Source organism: Rhinolophus ferrumequinum, chromosome 8 (assembly GCF_004115265.2).
Source record: "Rhinolophus ferrumequinum isolate MPI-CBG mRhiFer1 chromosome 8, mRhiFer1_v1.p, whole genome shotgun sequence".
Lineage (NCBI taxonomy): Eukaryota > Metazoa > Chordata > Mammalia > Chiroptera > Rhinolophidae > Rhinolophus > Rhinolophus ferrumequinum.
This window is the reverse complement of record NC_046291.1, coordinates 34,493,360-34,510,602: the sequence shown is the minus strand read 5'-3', so window position 1 is coordinate 34,510,602 and position 17,243 is coordinate 34,493,360. Positions and strand designations below refer to the sequence as shown.

Sequence of the window (17,243 nt, the reverse complement as noted above, 5' to 3'; positions counted from 1 at the left end):
AACTTTCCTTATGTCCCTTTGTACTACATTACTGCAGATAATCCTGTTTTCTGACTTCTTAAAACTTCCTCTTCAGAAAAGACCTGAAGAAACATATTCTCATAGCAGCTTAGATAAATAATAAAATGATCATAACTTCCCTTGGGGTCAAAAATCCCTCTGGTTTCAAGGTCTAGGATTGAAATTCTAAATGTAGATTTCCAGGGACTGGAGAGCATAGTATAGTAGTTTTGGGGCAAGAAGCGTTCCTGGCACCAACACACAGGCAAATATGTGGTCTGCCTGTTATCCTAGCTCTAGTTCTGAGCTTCTTGCCTTTTTTTTCCATTCTTCTGAGTGAGTCTTCTTCTTTTCCCTAGGCTAGTTCTCATTCCTATTTTTGAAAGGACTTGTCATGGTGAATCAGAGACTTTAAGCCTCTCCATTATGGTCTTTCTTCCAGTAGAGTTGTTTAATGCTAAAGGCCTTCTGTCTGTGTTGTGATGAATTGAAACTAAGGAATCTGTGTAGTCTAATGTTAGCACAAGCAAATGATATAGAACTTCATTTTTCTACCATGCATGGGGACTTGCCTGAATTGTAGTTTTAACTGTTTCATTTCTCCAATCTATATTTGTTTTGCAGATAGTCTGAAACTCATCTTGTAACATGAGCCTACCAACTCAGAATGGTCTCACTTGACAGGCACATCAGTCAAATTTGTCTTTCACCAGGGTGGGATTGGTTCACCTCTCCCTGCCACTGTGTACCCTCCTCAATATGGTGGGCTCAGTGGAGGAGAACGGCCTTGTCAATTACCTGAGACTTGCTCTTTAGAAAGAACTCCTCTAATGTGAACTTCCATGCAAGCTCTCAAGGCCTGTTTATCACAATTTTAGAAATGGCAAGTCTTTAAATGAGACGTTGGAGCCATAATTTCTCAAAAGATCAGGAAAGACTGCCCCACCGGCCCCATTTCCCTTCCTGATCATGGGCTTGACATGTTACGTGTCACACAGTACCATAGGCCCCAATGAACAGGAATGGGACGTACCTTTTACGTTTCTGTGGCTTCAGACTTGGAGCTGGGGCCTTAATCTCCAGGCTGAAATACATAGTCTCTAAAAGTGAATAGGCTGTGGTTAATTTTGAGGCTTATGTTTAGAACATATTCCTGAGGTCTTATTTCCTAATCCTTTAACACCTATTTCTGGTAATTAGTACCCCCACCTTAGGGCTATATATCAATATAATTCAGTCTTCCTTGTACTGTTGCCTCTAAGCATAACCTTGTCTGAACCAAACTTTTTGGCCATGTAAAAATCAGTTTCAATTGAACATGAATTTAAGGAGGTTTCTTTATCTTTGGTTATTACTAATCTTGATTCATGAAAAGAACAATTGACTTTGAAAGATCTGATTTCTTAGAATCAGTCATGTTCTTTATGAATTTAATAAAAGGTTCTTAACTTTGTTGCGAATGATTACAATTTTCTCTCTACTAAAGGAAAAACCAAGTTATGACATGAACTTCCTTTAGTTACAGCTAAAGATTGAGGTATGAAGTATGGTCCTTATTTCCTTTACTTATTGAAGAAGGTTCTTTTCTAATCCCAAGGGGCAAAAAAGGCTATTGGCTATATTGTATCATGCCTCTAAAGGTAAATTGGTCATGCTTAAAATTTTGGATATGTGAAATAAAATTGGGATTGAAGCAGTGTGAATAAGCAGAACTAATAAAAGGTAAACCATTTACACATAATTTAATACTCTTTCTTCCCCCTAGGAGTTGCGAATCATCTATACTGTTTTTATAGTTCAGATGAGCTTCTTTATGAATCATATGAGTTGGTTAGAAAAAAATGCCTGAATCTTTCAGAAAGTTCTATGATTCTAACACATTAGATATTCCTTACCCTGACACATTTCTTGTGTATAAGACTGGTAAAAATGAAACATACATTATAGTGATATTTTTGCTGCACTTTCCATTGTTTAACTCAGCGGGTGATTTTGAGTAAGCCTGCAAGTCATTTTCTGAGATTACTTTTCCTAATAGGAAAAGTCATATACTAGTTTGCAGCATTTACCCTACCTAGTAATTTTATTCTAAGCCCTACCCCACACAAGAACACAGGATATGGTGAGGCTGAAAAGGAACACCCACGGAGTCATAGATAGGGGAGTCATACCATCATATTCTCGCTGGTGGCTGGGTTGGAGACACAGGAAGCAGGAGCCACACGATCCGCAACCTGCCAACCAACCAACCCCCTTTCCAGCGTATCCACGGCAGTTATATTAGTGGCCAATGGCTAACTGGTAACAGCGGATGGACATCTGATTACAGCTGATGGCTATCTAATAACCAAGCCAGCACCTTTCCACGTGAGGCTGAGAGCCTGGAAACTGATCTCTGGGACTCTGTCCCCACAGTGAGTGTATAAAAGAAGTGGTAGGAGACACATAGTCTATTTTCAAGTAGCTTGTCCTATAGTTTTATGTAGGGGTAATATTTAAAATATGTAACCATTAGTAAAGCATAGGCACCAAACAATTAGATTGGAAGCCTTTGATAAGAGTTGGGTCCTGCAGGTTTCCTTCTTAACCAGGTGTTAACCTTTTAGTCCTTGAAATGTGGGAGGTCTGGGAAATCCTGAGAAAAGGGCTGGTACAGAGGTAGAGATCATGGGGGATTTTGACTCAGAGCTGCAGCTGTTGACCAACTTGTATGAAAGTATTTCAATATTTGATCAATTGTTTAAGCTGTACCTGTACCAGCTGAACAGGTACAGCCTTGTAAATACATAACTAGAAAGCAGTGTGAGTGCCCTAAAGTATGAGGAATGTAAGTGCTACATCTCATTGATATTTAGAAGAAAGATACTGAATATATTTGAAGAGTGCTGATAATAATGTGTTCAATAAAATACTTATGAGCCTTAAAATACCAGGGTATTTTGGAAGCTTTTAATGCTTGGGATCCAAAAGATGTACTATATTGATATATAGTATGTGTACTATATTGATTCTATGAAATCAAATGTATTTCGTTCTGATTTTATTAAATCCAAGGTCTTTAGAATAAATTTAGACCAATTCCCTTAATTTATCCGTAAATCTGAGGATCATGGTCATTGTCTTCCACAATTAGTGACAGTGGTTAGACTTGAAACGAGGCTTCAGACTTGATCTCCTTTGTCTTTCCTTAGGACTTCTCCCTTTGCCTCATAGCAGCTGTAGGAACCGGCAGGAATGAGGCTTTTCCAAACAAGAAAAAAAAAGGGATATGAGAAGCTTATTTAGTATCCTGGCAATCAGTAGGCATTTATTAAGCACCTAAAAGATGTTCTTTGTAGAGACACAAAAAAGAAACAAAACAACCTTCTTTCATGAAGGTAAATATGCAGAATAGCAAGAACATGTAGCCACACTCACTGGGTTGGATCCCAACTCTCCTCCCTATGTGTTCTGTGATCATAGGCAAGTTACTTAACTTCCTGTGCCTCAGTTTCCTGGGGGTAGGATAATAATACCCACCTCACTGTGCTATGAATATATATGTAAGGCATCTAGGAAATACCTGACACACAGTAAATCTTGTTATTATTATTGATCATGGTTTTATGCACTCTGCAAGGCACCCCCAGTTCTCTATTAAGCACATTCTAGCTGAATACAGAAACTGGCAAACCAGATAGAATGTAGGTAAGCCTCACCATGGAGAATTAAGTAAGTGACAGGAAGCAGAGTAATGGAGCACATGGAAGGTGTCCAGAGCCACCTTTTAAGAAAGTATGGGTTGTGAATTGCTTAAGAAGAGGGGAGGAGACAATTCGGGTGTCAGGTATGGTGTGAGCAAAGGAATGGGAGCAAGAATGAGCACGATGTAGGCAGATGTCTGTGGAATTGCTTGGCTGGATTAGGAGTTTTTGCCATTGGTGGGGTGTTAAGAAATAGCGAGGTAATCAGTAGGAGGTGGTGGAAAACCTTGAAAAGTTACCAATAGCCTCAAGAATTTTCTAAGTGACATGCTCTGGACCCATTTTTTTCTTTTAAGCTTGGAAGTCCCGCAGGAAGTGCGCTTTAGAATAATTGGGGGTGGCGGGGCGGGAAGAACTATGCAAAGGACCTCGCACTTAGCACTCAATATTAGCTCCTTTTTGCCCTAAGAGACTGAAAGGGTACTTTTAAAAAGGAGATGAGCTAGATTAACGTAGATTTTTAACTCGTGTACAGATAAATCTCCTAACTGATCAATCTGAAACCTTTTGGTCCCAGCATTGTGTTCAGTGTTTCCATTACTCATCCGCTTCCACCAGGCCTCAGCAACCGACGTGCAAAGCCCGGAGAAAAGGCGAGTGGTGAAGGGCTCTCCACGCATGCGTTAGAAGCCGCCCCAACTCCCCCGCGGCGTTCTTTCTTGGAACAAAACTAGCGCGGAGCCAGGGAGCTCCGCAGTTTGCGTAGACTCGAATTTCCTCTTTTTCTGACTGTCCGGGTGGAATCCGCCAGTGGTGCCGTTCCCCTACGCAAGTTACGTTATCCGAAGTGAATGGCTGGGTGGTGCGTGTACGCCCAGAGCGTAGCACCCATTAGGAGGACGGGGTGCGGCTGCGCAGGGACCTGAGTCGGCCTGTACGCCGCTAGCGTAGTGTGGTGTCTGACGCGCGGGCCTCCGCGACGCAGTTAGCGCAGCCAGCTTTGGTGAATACACGATTTGGTGCAGCCGGGGTTTGGTACCGAGCGGAGAGGAGATGCACACGGCACTCGAGTGTGAGGTAACTATAAAACCCCGATTTGTTTACATTCCCTCCCCCAGAACCGGCCCCATGCGCGGCGGATACTGCGAGTCCCGGGACGGCCGGGGGGTAGAAAGGGAGACTGGAACCTGGGAGTCGCGGCTGCGTCCCTCGGGGATCCGGGCGCTGGGTTTCCCGCAGCTGCTGCAGTCCGCGGCGGCGGCGAGCCGGAGCAAAGCGCGTGGGGCTGCGCGTGGGGCTCCGCGGCTCCTCGTGGGCGCTCTGGGCTGCAGCGGGGCTGGCGGCCGCGCAGCCTCCGCCCGCGTGCGGCACCCAGTGCCCGACTTTGCTGGTGGTGGAGGCTGGGGAGTGAGGGAGGGACCGCTGGGCGGGCGGCGGCGGTTAGGGGGCTGCGCGCGGGCTGCCTGGGAGCCCCGGGTGGGAGGATCTGCAGTCAGGACTTGAAAGGGTTTGGGGAGGGGTGGTGTCGAGCGGCCCGGGTTCTTCTCCGGACCACCCCTCCCGTCTCTTGTGGGGTCGAGCGAGGGGACCCCAGGATGGAGCCTGGGCACCGCAGTTCCGGCACCGGGAGACTAACGGACTGTGGTGCCTGTGCTCGGACCGTGGGAGGCCTCGTGGGGGCTTGTTTTCTCCCCCGAGCAACTGAAAAGCCGAGGCGGGGCGCCGTGGAGTTCACGTTTAAGCCCGCTGTGGTCCCTGGAGCTGAGGGCTCCGTGGGGCGGGGTCGGTGGGGGAGGCCGGGTGGGCAGGGAGGGTGGCGCCGCAGCCCGGGCTTTGTTCCTGAAAGCCCTTTGGCGGACAGCGCTGTGGGGCCCGGCTCGGGGAGTACGTGGGGGAATCTTCACGGCCCCCCCACCCGAGACTAGGGATCCGCTCAACTCCTAATGCTTCTCCTTTGGGATCCCCGAGGGCTCCAGCTGAGAAAGGGGCCTTCCGCGGACGTGGGCGACAAGTGACGTTGAAGGTCTTCCTGTGGCTTCTGTAGAGAAGTGTTCACATGGGAGCCTGCCCACATGGGCCGAGCACGAGGAAGAAGTGCCGCAGCAGGAGCCGCAGCCCCTCAGTTCGAAGGGTCGTTCACTCAAGTCCCTGTTTTAAGTAAAGACTGACACTAAAACACATACATGTTTTTTTTTTTTAAGATGGTAGGTTTTGCTGTTGTTTTTCTTTTTTTTTCTTTCTTTTTTTTTTTTTTTAACTTTCGTTTAATGTCTTAACGCTGTTCCAGTACTCTTGTTTTGCCGTGGCAGTGAGTCATTTTGGAGTAAAACTAGCATGTGACAGGTTTCATGTGTGTGCTTAGATGCTTATCTAAATTCTCAAATAAGCAAATAAGATACTGGAAAAGCTGGAGAATTTAGAATGTAGTTAATTTTGGTAATGCAATTGCAAGCTTTAAGTCAAGACTCACGTACTGTTACATTATTAGGACTTTCTGTTCTACAAAGTTTGAATATCTTAGGAGTCTCACTTGTTCAAGGCCTTGCGGGGACCATACCAGACAATCCACATCATCTGGCTGATCATACCGGTGGAGAGAGGGAAATACATAGTATCAATCAGTGGTAGTAGTATGAAGAAAATAAAACAATGTACTGGAGGACTTTTAAACTTTGTTGTTTGATGAACCTCAGAATGATGTTTTTAAGTGTATGAAAGATAGGATTACAACAGAAACCAATTATATTGAAATATAATTATCAATATTACATATTTATGATGAAGTCACCCATGTTTTAGTAAAGCATTAAATATCAGTAGTGGCAGGTCTATGACTAGTAAGGACTGTGATCTTTAAAGGATTTGATTTCTGGTGATAAGTATCAGATACTGTATGTGATTTTTGCCTATGTTCATAACTGAAGGAATAGCTAAATTTTAGAAATTAAAAGTAAGATATGCCTTTCTTCCCTATCAAAATTCACAAACCTGAATTTTATACACAGGTTCTGGATAAGGACCCCCTATGCAAGAATGACTGGTGCTATTTAAAAAAAGTGTTTAGGGAAGACCTGTCTTAGGAGGTGACATCAATAATATGTTGCATGCTAATCTGTACCTGTGTTTCCTGTTAATTTATATTCCACTAGCAGATAGCTTAAAAGCTAATACAGTTCTTCCCCTTTTTTAAGCACTCAATTTGAAATACTTTTAGGAGGCCTCAAGTTTTATATGCAAGTACTACTGTAGGGGGAGGGGTTTTTTAGAACTGATTTATGGAGAATATACAATATAGGTATTATAGGAGGGAAATGAAACAGGAATGATCATTTGCTTTTAATTAAAAATAATTTACCTTGTTGATACTCTATATTCCCCCCTCCCCTCATTTACCACCCAGTATTGGCAAGAATTGAAGGCTTTGGAGTTCAAAACTGACCCATTGTTAACTAGTTCGGTTACTTTGAGCAAGTTGCTTTATCTTTTTATCTGTGAACTTGAAGTAATAAAAAAACCTACTTCACGTGTTTACTGTGACCCATTAAATGACATAATGAACCAAAGGGCTACAGCTATTTAATTATTTAATTTGTTTTATATATATATTTCAGTTCTTCAGTGGTTGAAGGACTACTTTCTGTCTTGTCTTTTCCCCTAATACTAATACTTGATTACACCCTGAATGAGGTTTAATGGTCTCTACTGAGCTTTTGCAGAGGATACAGTTGCCTGTTGTTACTGTTTTACTCATACGTAAAAACTAGAACTGTTTCTGCCTCGCTTGCATTTTCTAATAATTACATACATCTTGTTTCCCTGTCAGACTAAATTCCTTGAGGGGCAGATAGTCCACAGCTTTTTGTCACATAATGCTCATGACACATTCAGTGAATGTGCAAAGCTTGGTTGTCAACCTCTTTAATTAAGTTTAAATTGTTAATTAAAACACAACTTAAATCTAGCATTAACCCAGAGAAGTACTTTGGTAAAAATGTGAGCCGTTGTCTATGTAGTACCTATCTTAAGAATGGAAATGCCATGGGTTTCCTTTGTTTTATATTAAAACGACATTACAGTATCACTCGAGCATTTTAAACTGATAATCAGATGCAAAAGAAAAGTACACAGTAGAAAAAGGAAAAGAAGTGTAGGCAATCAAAACAGAAGGCTAGTTTTTTCCTTTATAACACGTTTTATAACTTTATGAAGTCATCTTTCATTATAAGTGAAATTCTCAAAAATATACTAACTTTAGCCGCAAGTTTGCAAGTTAGAAAAGTGCCCAGTCTGTCCCAACAGCTTGATGCTGCCCCCTAGTGTTTGGTTCCCCTTGAAGTTTTCTTGAGCTTAACTTCACCTTCACCTTTACCTAAAACAAGGTCTACTTAAATTACAATCAGATCCCTTAGTGCTATATACCTAGTCTATCTTGGGATTTCCTCCAGAGGGTTAGTGTTCCTATTAGGAAGGACATAGACATTTTGAATTTGTTAACTTTGATTGCTTTTAGCTCCCAGTTTTCCAAATAGGGGGTGAGTTTTAGGTGGAGATAACAGTATAATTATTGATGTCACCTCCAGGTTTTCTTGCAAGAGTATATGTGGGATTTTTCAAAGCAGGGAGGGGGTATATGCTAAAGATGTGTCTTTGAAGTTAGCTTTGTATATGAATAACAGCATTTTATTAACTTAATCTAGGCTTTGCCTTGAAGAGTGATATAAAAATTTGCTTTCTGGCTCAGTTTAGTACCATAATAACTGTATTGCCTTGACTGCGCTGAAAATAAAATTTGAAAATGCTAAAATCGTATGGTGAGCTTTTCTAGAAGTTCATTTTGAACTGTGGTCTTTGAAAAATGGTCTCTGAAAAATGGTCTCTAGGACCTTTAATCATAAGATCTCCTGTAGTCACTTATGTAAACTAAGGTTTCAAATTATACCAGCTATCAATATTCCATACTACTTTTTTCCTTTTCAGTATTTTTTGTTCGTAAGTTCTCTGAGTGGGCCATACAGTGACTTTTAGAAGTAAGCAAATGTATTCTCAATAAAAATTTACCACAGTCAGTATTCAAGTGTTCAGTAGGTATGAAGGCACTTTACAATTATAAAGTTTTAAATAATAGTAGCATTGAAATTATTTCCAACTGCTTAATAGACTACACTTAATGTTCAGACATGTTAAAACAGAACACAATTTATTGTTATATCACATAAATAACAGCATGTCAAATTATATTTTTTTGTTCTCTTATCAGAACATAAGAGGGTTTTTTTGGGTTGACAGATAAAAGGATTGGATTTTTTAATACTAGATTTTTCATGTTAAAAGTTAGAATGGGGTGGTATTTATGAGTGTAAGTATAAAATCTAAAATCTTAGTGTTTATATTTACTAAGAGTGGTAGATCATTTTTTTAAAAATAAAATTTATTGGGGAATATTGGGGCACAGTGTGTTTCTCCAGGACCCATCAGCTCCAAGTTGTCCTTCAGTCTAGTGGAGGGCGCAGCTCAGCTCCAAGTTCAGTCTCCATTTTCAATCTTTAATTGCAGGGGGCGCAGCCCACCATCCCATGTGGAAATTGAACCAACAACCTTGTTAAGAGCTCTGTGCTGTAACCAACTGAATCATATGGTTGCCCCTCTGGGGGCTCAGCGGCAGCCCCTTGTCTTCAATCTAGTTGTGGAGGGCGTAGCTCACTGGCACATGTGGGAATCGAACCGGCAACGCTGTTGTTCAGAGCTCGCGCTCTAACCAACTGAGCCATCCGACTGTGCCAGTGGTAGATGATTTTATAATTACCTAATTGTATTTTATAATGATTCATATTATTCTATATGTTACAGCTGAAAGAAAGGGAGGTACCGTATCAGGTAATACTTGTCCTTGCAGTAACATTTCTAACAGCCATGTTTACCCTTGCTAATATGTGCCCTACTTTTGGGAGACCATCCATCCTATTCAGAAAAGAGGTTTTTGGGCTTTAGAAAAGGAATCAAAATGATGTAGGAAGTATCTTTATCCTATTAATATAATAAGATTATGTACTTTCATAGGACCAGAAATATTGTTATTAGAATTAATACGAACTATGTATGAAAGTTATTTTTAATCCTCTAGTAATTATCTAAGAGTTGCCAGTGATCACTGTAGTTTTTAGATTTTCATTTATATAGGAGGTAGAAAATCTAAAATTTAGCTTTCAGTTGTAGTAACAAGATTACAAAGCCATACACCCCACTGTTCTATTATTATTTAAATGTCTGTAAAAAGAAGAAACCATTTCAGCTGTGTCCTCACACTTCTTTCTAAACTTTTTTCCTGAATTCACTATACTGTGACTTTTTGAATTTTACAATCGTGGTGTACTTTACAGTTGTCTGCCGAATTGGTAATTAAAAAGAAAAAATATAAATTAAGTCAGGGGTCAGCAAATTATGTCCCATGGACCAAATTAGACTGCTTTTGTAAATTAAATACTATTGGAACACAGCCTCCTCATTCGTTTATGTATTGTGTATGGCTACTTTTATGCCATAAAGGCAAAATTGAGTAGTTGCAATAAAGACTATATTGCCCTTAAAACCTAAAACAGTTAACTGTCTGATCCTTTTAAGTCTGCCAATCCTTGAATCCAGTTCTTAATATTCTATCATTATTTAACATGTCGCTGTTATTTAAAATAGTTACATTTTCCTAGAACCTATGTGAGTAAAATGCGTTAGTAGAAAAACGTTCAGTCAAATATAAATTCGTAGGTAATAATGTGAGTTCTCAGGTGTTCTTCACCTAATAGTGTAGAAGCTTTCCATCTCTTCTTCCCCTTTCCATTTTTCTTCTATAAGAGGTATACATACACCTTTATTTTGTTTGAGTTGGAATGTGAAGTCCATGGCCTTTAATTTTGAGCCACCACCTAACACTGTCATACTATTTCTACTATTTCAGCATCTCTCACAGTTTACCTTTACTAATTTAAATAAAGGTGATTGTACCTTCCTTGTATCTCCCTCAGAGCAGAATATGTTTCATACTTGTTTTTATGCCGTCTCCCCGCCTCTGTCCCCTTTCTCTTCCCTTTTCCTCCTCCTTTTTCCTCTCCTCCTACTTCCCTTATAAAGCAATTCATGATCACATATTTGCAGGCTTGTGAACAAATTTTTTGGTATAATAACTTAGCGCACCTCTTCTGAAAGTGAGTTACTACTTTATTCTGTTTACATACTTTGCGCTGTTATATAGTCTTGATGAAGGGGGCTATGGAAAGATTGATTTATATACATTGTTAAGATAATAGAATAATATTTGTATTACATTATAAAACAAAGCAGTGAAACAATGTAATGTTAGAAAAACAATGTAGTTAATATTTCATAATTATATATAATATTGCATAGATAATAGATAACAATTAGGTACTGTGTGTTGTATATGATACATATATTATGAAGCCATGAGATCATGTTTACTATTCCGGTAGACCTTTTTAGTGTAGAATTGCAACTGACTTCATAACTTTTTAAATATTTGGAACATACTTTTTAAAATTTTCATTTAACCAGGATATTCTAGTTTTTTCAAATAAAGTGAATCATTTGATGTGTATAACAAGTGTAAATAAAAACTTTATATTCAATAAAATCATACCAATTAAAAAAATACTGAAGAAGGAAATCAGAAAGGTATGCTAAAATATCACTGAAAGCGATTTAAAAAAATATTCTTTAAATTTACTGTAAATATAATATGTAGTACATAATATAATTTATAATGTATAAAACAAGTGTTAGAGCTTTTCCTATCAAGAGTTTTACGTAATACAAGTACTTGAAACTTTTATTGAGGCTAAAATTAAACTTTCTTAGTTAACAGATAAGTATGTAAAAGTTGTTTGTTAGTTCAATGGATGTTTTTATTTTCCCTAAAAAAAATGGTTGTTAGGTGCCCTAGTTCTTTAGGGATGATGTTAATTTTAATTATAGTTTTTTTTTTTAAGAAGAAAATATGTTAAATATGGGGAGAAGCAACTTCTTAAATTTAGAAATCATAGAAGAAATTACAAAAAATTCATAGGGCATGTTCATGAAAACATCTGTACATGAAAGGGAAAAAACATTGTAATCAAAATTAAAAGGCACTGGACAGAACTGAATATGTTTTTTGCAGAAAATATGCAAGTCGTGTTATGCAAAAGCACATACATGTTGATAAGAATAGACACCAGGAATAATTCTAAAAGTATAAATAAAAATAAGGCAAGATCTTTTACTTATTCCAAAGTTAATACCAACTATTAAAGAGAATGCTATGATCATATTGGTGGCAGAATAAACCACCAGTAATTTGGTCCATGGACATAATTAAGTTAATTTCTCTAGAAACCAATTTGGAAGTATGTCATGAGAGCTACAAATTAAAAATTTTCGTAGTCTTTCTCAACATCGTAATTATTCATGTAACCAAATTGAAATTAAAATGATTGCCTATTGTGATTAAAACTCTATAAATGCTTGTGAAAATCTGGAAACTGTAGTCATTTTCTTCCACATGTGACATGTGATTTTGTTTAACAAAAACTTTTTAAGATTTATAATTGCTGATTTTTATTTTTAGTTTTTTTCAATCAAAGCTGTACACAAATATAGTTTAAAAAATTAAATAGTTCTGTAAAGTTTGTAGGGAAAAGGAAAAAAATTAGTCACCTTGTTCATAGTCTTCTGTCTAGAGAGACAAGGAATTCCTTTAGTTCCGTTAGTTGATTAGTTTGCTATTCACTTCCACATCTCCAACATGTTCATTATTCTTTGTTCATTTTCAATTTTGCCATTTTCTGTTTAATGAAAGATGAGGATTTAGCATTCTTCCCATCTCCCCATGTACCTTCCCATTTCCTCTACCCGGTTTTCCATACAATTATATTGTAATTTTGGTTTCAAACAGTATTTGGTATTGTATTTTTTACTGTAAATATTTACAACTGAGCCATTGTAATAAACTTTCCTTTCCTGCACAACTTTGTTTTTATAGTATTAATAATTTTTTCTTTTTTCTTTTTCTATGTGCCTTTGTATCACAAAATCTATCCAGCTCTGTGTATCTGAATGTAGCTCTACAAGAAAAGGAAATGTACCCTAAGAGGATTATGTTTGTAGAAGAATTTATGTAGTTTTCTTATATACTGGACATTGGTAGATTTTATAATAAAGGTGGATCGATAATGAAATTGGTAGTTTGCTAGGAAAAATTAAGTAACTTTGACATTTGAATTACACTTTTGTGAGATTCTGCTAAATGGCAAAATTGATCAGTTCACTTTAACAATTAAGAGGACTTTGATGGTTTAAAATAATTATAAGGACAGTTAAAATTAATCAGAAAGCTTCTTTCGTGGGGAAAAAGCAGGTTGTGCTGTCTGCATCAAAAAATGTTAACGTTACAAAGATTGCCCTGGACATTCTGTGATTATTTATTTATTTTTTTGACCTCCTAGAAAGAAAAGGTAATTTTAGCTGGCAGTACTTACGAATGGCAAACTGATGCAAAATCAGAGATGTGTAACAGAGACAGGATGCTGAAAAAGGAAAACAAAGGGAAGAATGATGATGGATGGAGTGATAAAGATTTGAAGCAGTGGCAGTACCTATTAGAATGCCAGTGGTGATGAGTTAAAAGAACTCAGCTCTGCAAGTTGAAGATAAATGCTCCAGCTTTCGATATGGTTGTGCATGGATGGAATGGTTGAAGCAAGAGCAAGTTTCTTGAGACTGAGGGAACACATCTGAGGATGAGAGAGCTTGGGTTTTTGATTGAGGAATTGTCCTGGAATCACACATTTCTCCTACCTTTTTTTTAATGTGAAAATTTCCTCTTTGTTTAGTTGAGTGTTCTCCTATTTGCAGCCATAGCATTCTGTTACAAAGATAGTTAAAATTTTTTTTAAAAATTAAAAATAATACAGTAAAGATTCTTGAATTTGTGTGTCTCCTGTGCCTACGTGCAAGAGTTTCTCTATAGTATGTAGATAGAAGTGGAATTTGGGGGCTGTAGAATATGTTCATATTCAGTCTCAGAGATGTCAAATTGCTTCCCAAAATGGATGTACCAATACATACACCCACCAGTAGTGTAAGGTAGTTTCTATTTCTCGCCCTTACATTTATGCTTAACACTTGGTATTGTCAGATATTAACTTTTACCTATTAATGTCTTGGTGCCTTATATAGATTATTAGCAATCATGTTGCTGCTCAACCAGCTGTCCTATTGATATCTTTTGTGTAGTTGTCTATGTAATATTGAAGGTTTTTTGTATATATATATCTATATATTCTGTATATTCTGGGTAATGATCTTTTCTATGTATGGTTTATATATGCACATTGTAAATATCTTTTAGGGTATAGATTGTCATAAGCTTTGTTTATGGTATTCTTTATTGTAGAGTAATACTTAGAGAATTTAGTTTAATTAAAATCAATCAAAAATTTCCATTAAGGTTTGTGTTTTCTGTGTCTTATCTAAAAAATCTTTCCCTATTCTAAAGTCATGATATTCTTCTGTATTCTAAAACTTGTTAAGAATTTTGCATTTCACATTTAGGTCTTTAATCCTCTTGGAATTCACTTGTATATGGTGTGAGGAAGAACTGTTTTTTCACAATTAATATTATTGATTCCCTTTCTGAACTTTGCTCTTTTCCTCTGGTCTGGCTATCCCTGGGCCAGTTCTATGATATTTTAATTAGTGTAACTTTATAAAAAGAAGTCTTTATCACCATATTAATCTTCTGAATTGTCTTGTTTGTCCTTGGGTGTTTGCTCTTCCAAGTGAATTTTTGGATGAGCTTGTGCCGTTTCACCAAAAACAAACAGCTACCAGGATTATGTTGACACTGAATTAAATTGGTATATATATACTTGGGAATACTTTATATTAATATATACCTTACACTATTTATCTTACCAATGTAGGTCTTCAGTTTTTGCAGTTTTTTACTGTCCTTCAATAATGTCTTATACATTTCTCCTTTTAGTGATCTTTTTTGGTTTCTTTCTAGAAACCTTATAATTTTTGTTTATAACTACATTTTCAAATTTTTCACTGGACAAAATTTGATTTTTAAAAACCTTTTCATTGAAGTACAATGTGTACACAGAAAAGTACAGAGTATGTATAAGTTCATTTACCACAAAGTAAACATATTGGTGTTATCATTACTCGAGTCAGGAAAGAGAACATTGCCATGCTTTTTAATCCCAATTATTGCCCCTACCTTCCTTTCAAAAAGTAATCTTGGTTTAGTTTTATCCATTTTTTGCTTTATGTAAATAGAATTATGTAGTATGGTTTCTTTAGTGTTTGTCATCTTTTGCTCAATCTAATGCTTGTAAAATTCATCTGTTAATGTGTGAAGCCATAATTTCATTTTCATTCCTGTGTAGTATTCCATTGTAAGATGATTCTGTTTTATTCACTCATTCTACTGTTGAACATTTGGCCGTTTTCCTTTATTGAGCTATGCTGAGTAATGGTAATAGGAACTTTCATGTTCATGTCTCCTGGTGTCCCTGTACATGCATTTCTGCAGAGCATATACCCAGGAGTAGAATACCTATGTGAGTGGATATGCTTATGTTCAGCTTCTGGCAGATCCTGCCAAATGGTTTTCCAAAAGATAACAGTCTTTAATCCCACCAGCAGTGCATGCAAGTTTCAGTAGACTCCATATTCTTGCTTACATCATGTAAAGGTCTTGCATATCTTTTGGTTAGATTTATTCCTAGCTATTTGTTATTGTAAATGATACTGTTTTCTAATGTTGTTTTCTAACTATTACTGGTGTATAGAAATACAGCTGATCTTAGGTTATGTCATATCCAGCAACTTGACTAAATTATTGTATTAATTCTTAGCAGTTTTTTTGATTTTCCACATACTCAGTCCTGACATTTGTGGATAATGACAGTTTCATTTCTTACGGTTACACATTTTATCATTTTGTTTCATCTTGCTTTATTGCACTGATCAGGGCCTTAAGAGCAGGGATCAGCAAACTTTTGTAAAGGACCAGATAGGAAGGAAGCCAACAATTCCTGAGTAAATGTGTAGACTCTCAAGTATTGTGCTTAAAGGGAGTCAGAGCAGTCTCGTACGTGAGTCTTGAGCAGTTTGTAGTTATTCAAAGACCTGTTCACTATTTTGATAAATTTAAAGGGGCCATTTTTTAGGGAATTGGAGAAGGAAAGAATGATTCATGAAAGAAATGTGGTAAAACATTTGTCTGGTGGATTGACAACTGCTGGGAAGTTTCTGATTGTTTTGAACATGCCTAAGTATAAACTGTTTTCCTCTCTTTTTAAATCCCTTTAGGAAAAGTAGAAATGAAGGTACATATGCACACAAAATTTTGCCTCATTTGTTTGCTGACATTTATTTTTCATCATTGCAACCATTGCCATGAAGACCATGACCATGGTCCCGAAGAGCATCACAGACACCATCATGGAATGACAGAATCGGAGTCAAGCAAATTTTCAGTGCTGGATGCTGAAAATGAAAAAAAATACTACATTGAAAAACTTTTTGACCGTTATGGTGAAAATGGAAGATTATCCTTTTTTGGTCTGGAGAAACTTTTAACAAACTTAGGTCTTGGAGAGATAAAAGTAGTTGAGATTAATCATGAGGATCTTGGCCACGATCATGTTTCTCATTTAGATATTTTGGCAGTTCAGGAGGGAAAGCATTTTCACTCACATAACCACCAGCATTCCCATAATCATTTAAACTCAGAAAATCAAACTGTGACCAGTATATCAAAAAGAAACCACAAGTGTGATCCAGAGAAAGAGACAATTGACGTATCTGTCAAATCTGATGATAAACACATGCATGACCGGAATCATCGCTTATGTCATCACCATTGTTTGCACCACCACGTCGATCATAATACTACTCGCCATGTTTCTAATGATTCCGTAACTCACAGTGAGCGTGGGGAGCCTAGCCATGAACCTTCAACGGAGACCAATAAAACACAGGAACAATCTGAAAGTAAGCTACCGAAAGGAAAGAGGAAGAGAAAAGGGAAGAAGAATAATGAAAATTCTGAGGTTATCACACCAGGTTTTCCCCCGAACCATGGTCAGGGTGAACAGTATGAGCATAATCGGGTCCATAAACCTGATCGTGTACATAACCCAGGTCATTCTCACGTACGTCTTCCAGAACATAATGGTCATGATCCTGGTCATGGACACCAAGATCTTGATCCTGATAATGAAGGTGAACTTCGACATACTAGAAAGCGAGAAGCACCACATGTTAAAAAAAGTGCAATTTATTCAGCTGCTAGTCACAAAGATCATAATGAAGATGACCGTCAACATGAGGTAAGCATAAAAAGATAGTTGCTCCATAATTCTCAGGGAGTTGTGGAGCATTTTAGGTAAAAAGAGAAGTTAACAGTGGAATAGTCAATCATAGTCAAACCTTTCTAGGTTAATGGTCCCCAAAATAAATACATTAAGGAATTAAAATCAGATTAAAGATTTTATCTGG

The 17,243-nt window shown here is 37.7% G+C and overlaps 1 protein-coding gene across 1 annotated transcript in view; it reads left to right on the top strand.

Annotated features, from left to right (window-relative positions):
- Nucleotides 1-4,579: 4,579 nt before the first annotated feature.
- SLC39A10 (solute carrier family 39 member 10) overlaps nucleotides 4,580-17,243 on the top strand; it is a 45,259-nt gene continuing 32,595 nt past the window's right edge. The window contains exons 1-2 of the mRNA XM_033111797.1: nucleotides 4,580-4,760; nucleotides 16,053-17,074. Coding sequence (XP_032967688.1) covers nucleotides 16,064-17,074 — 1,011 coding nt within the window. The 5' untranslated portion in view covers nucleotides 4,580-4,760; nucleotides 16,053-16,063. The remainder of the gene's footprint in view (nucleotides 4,761-16,052; nucleotides 17,075-17,243) is intronic.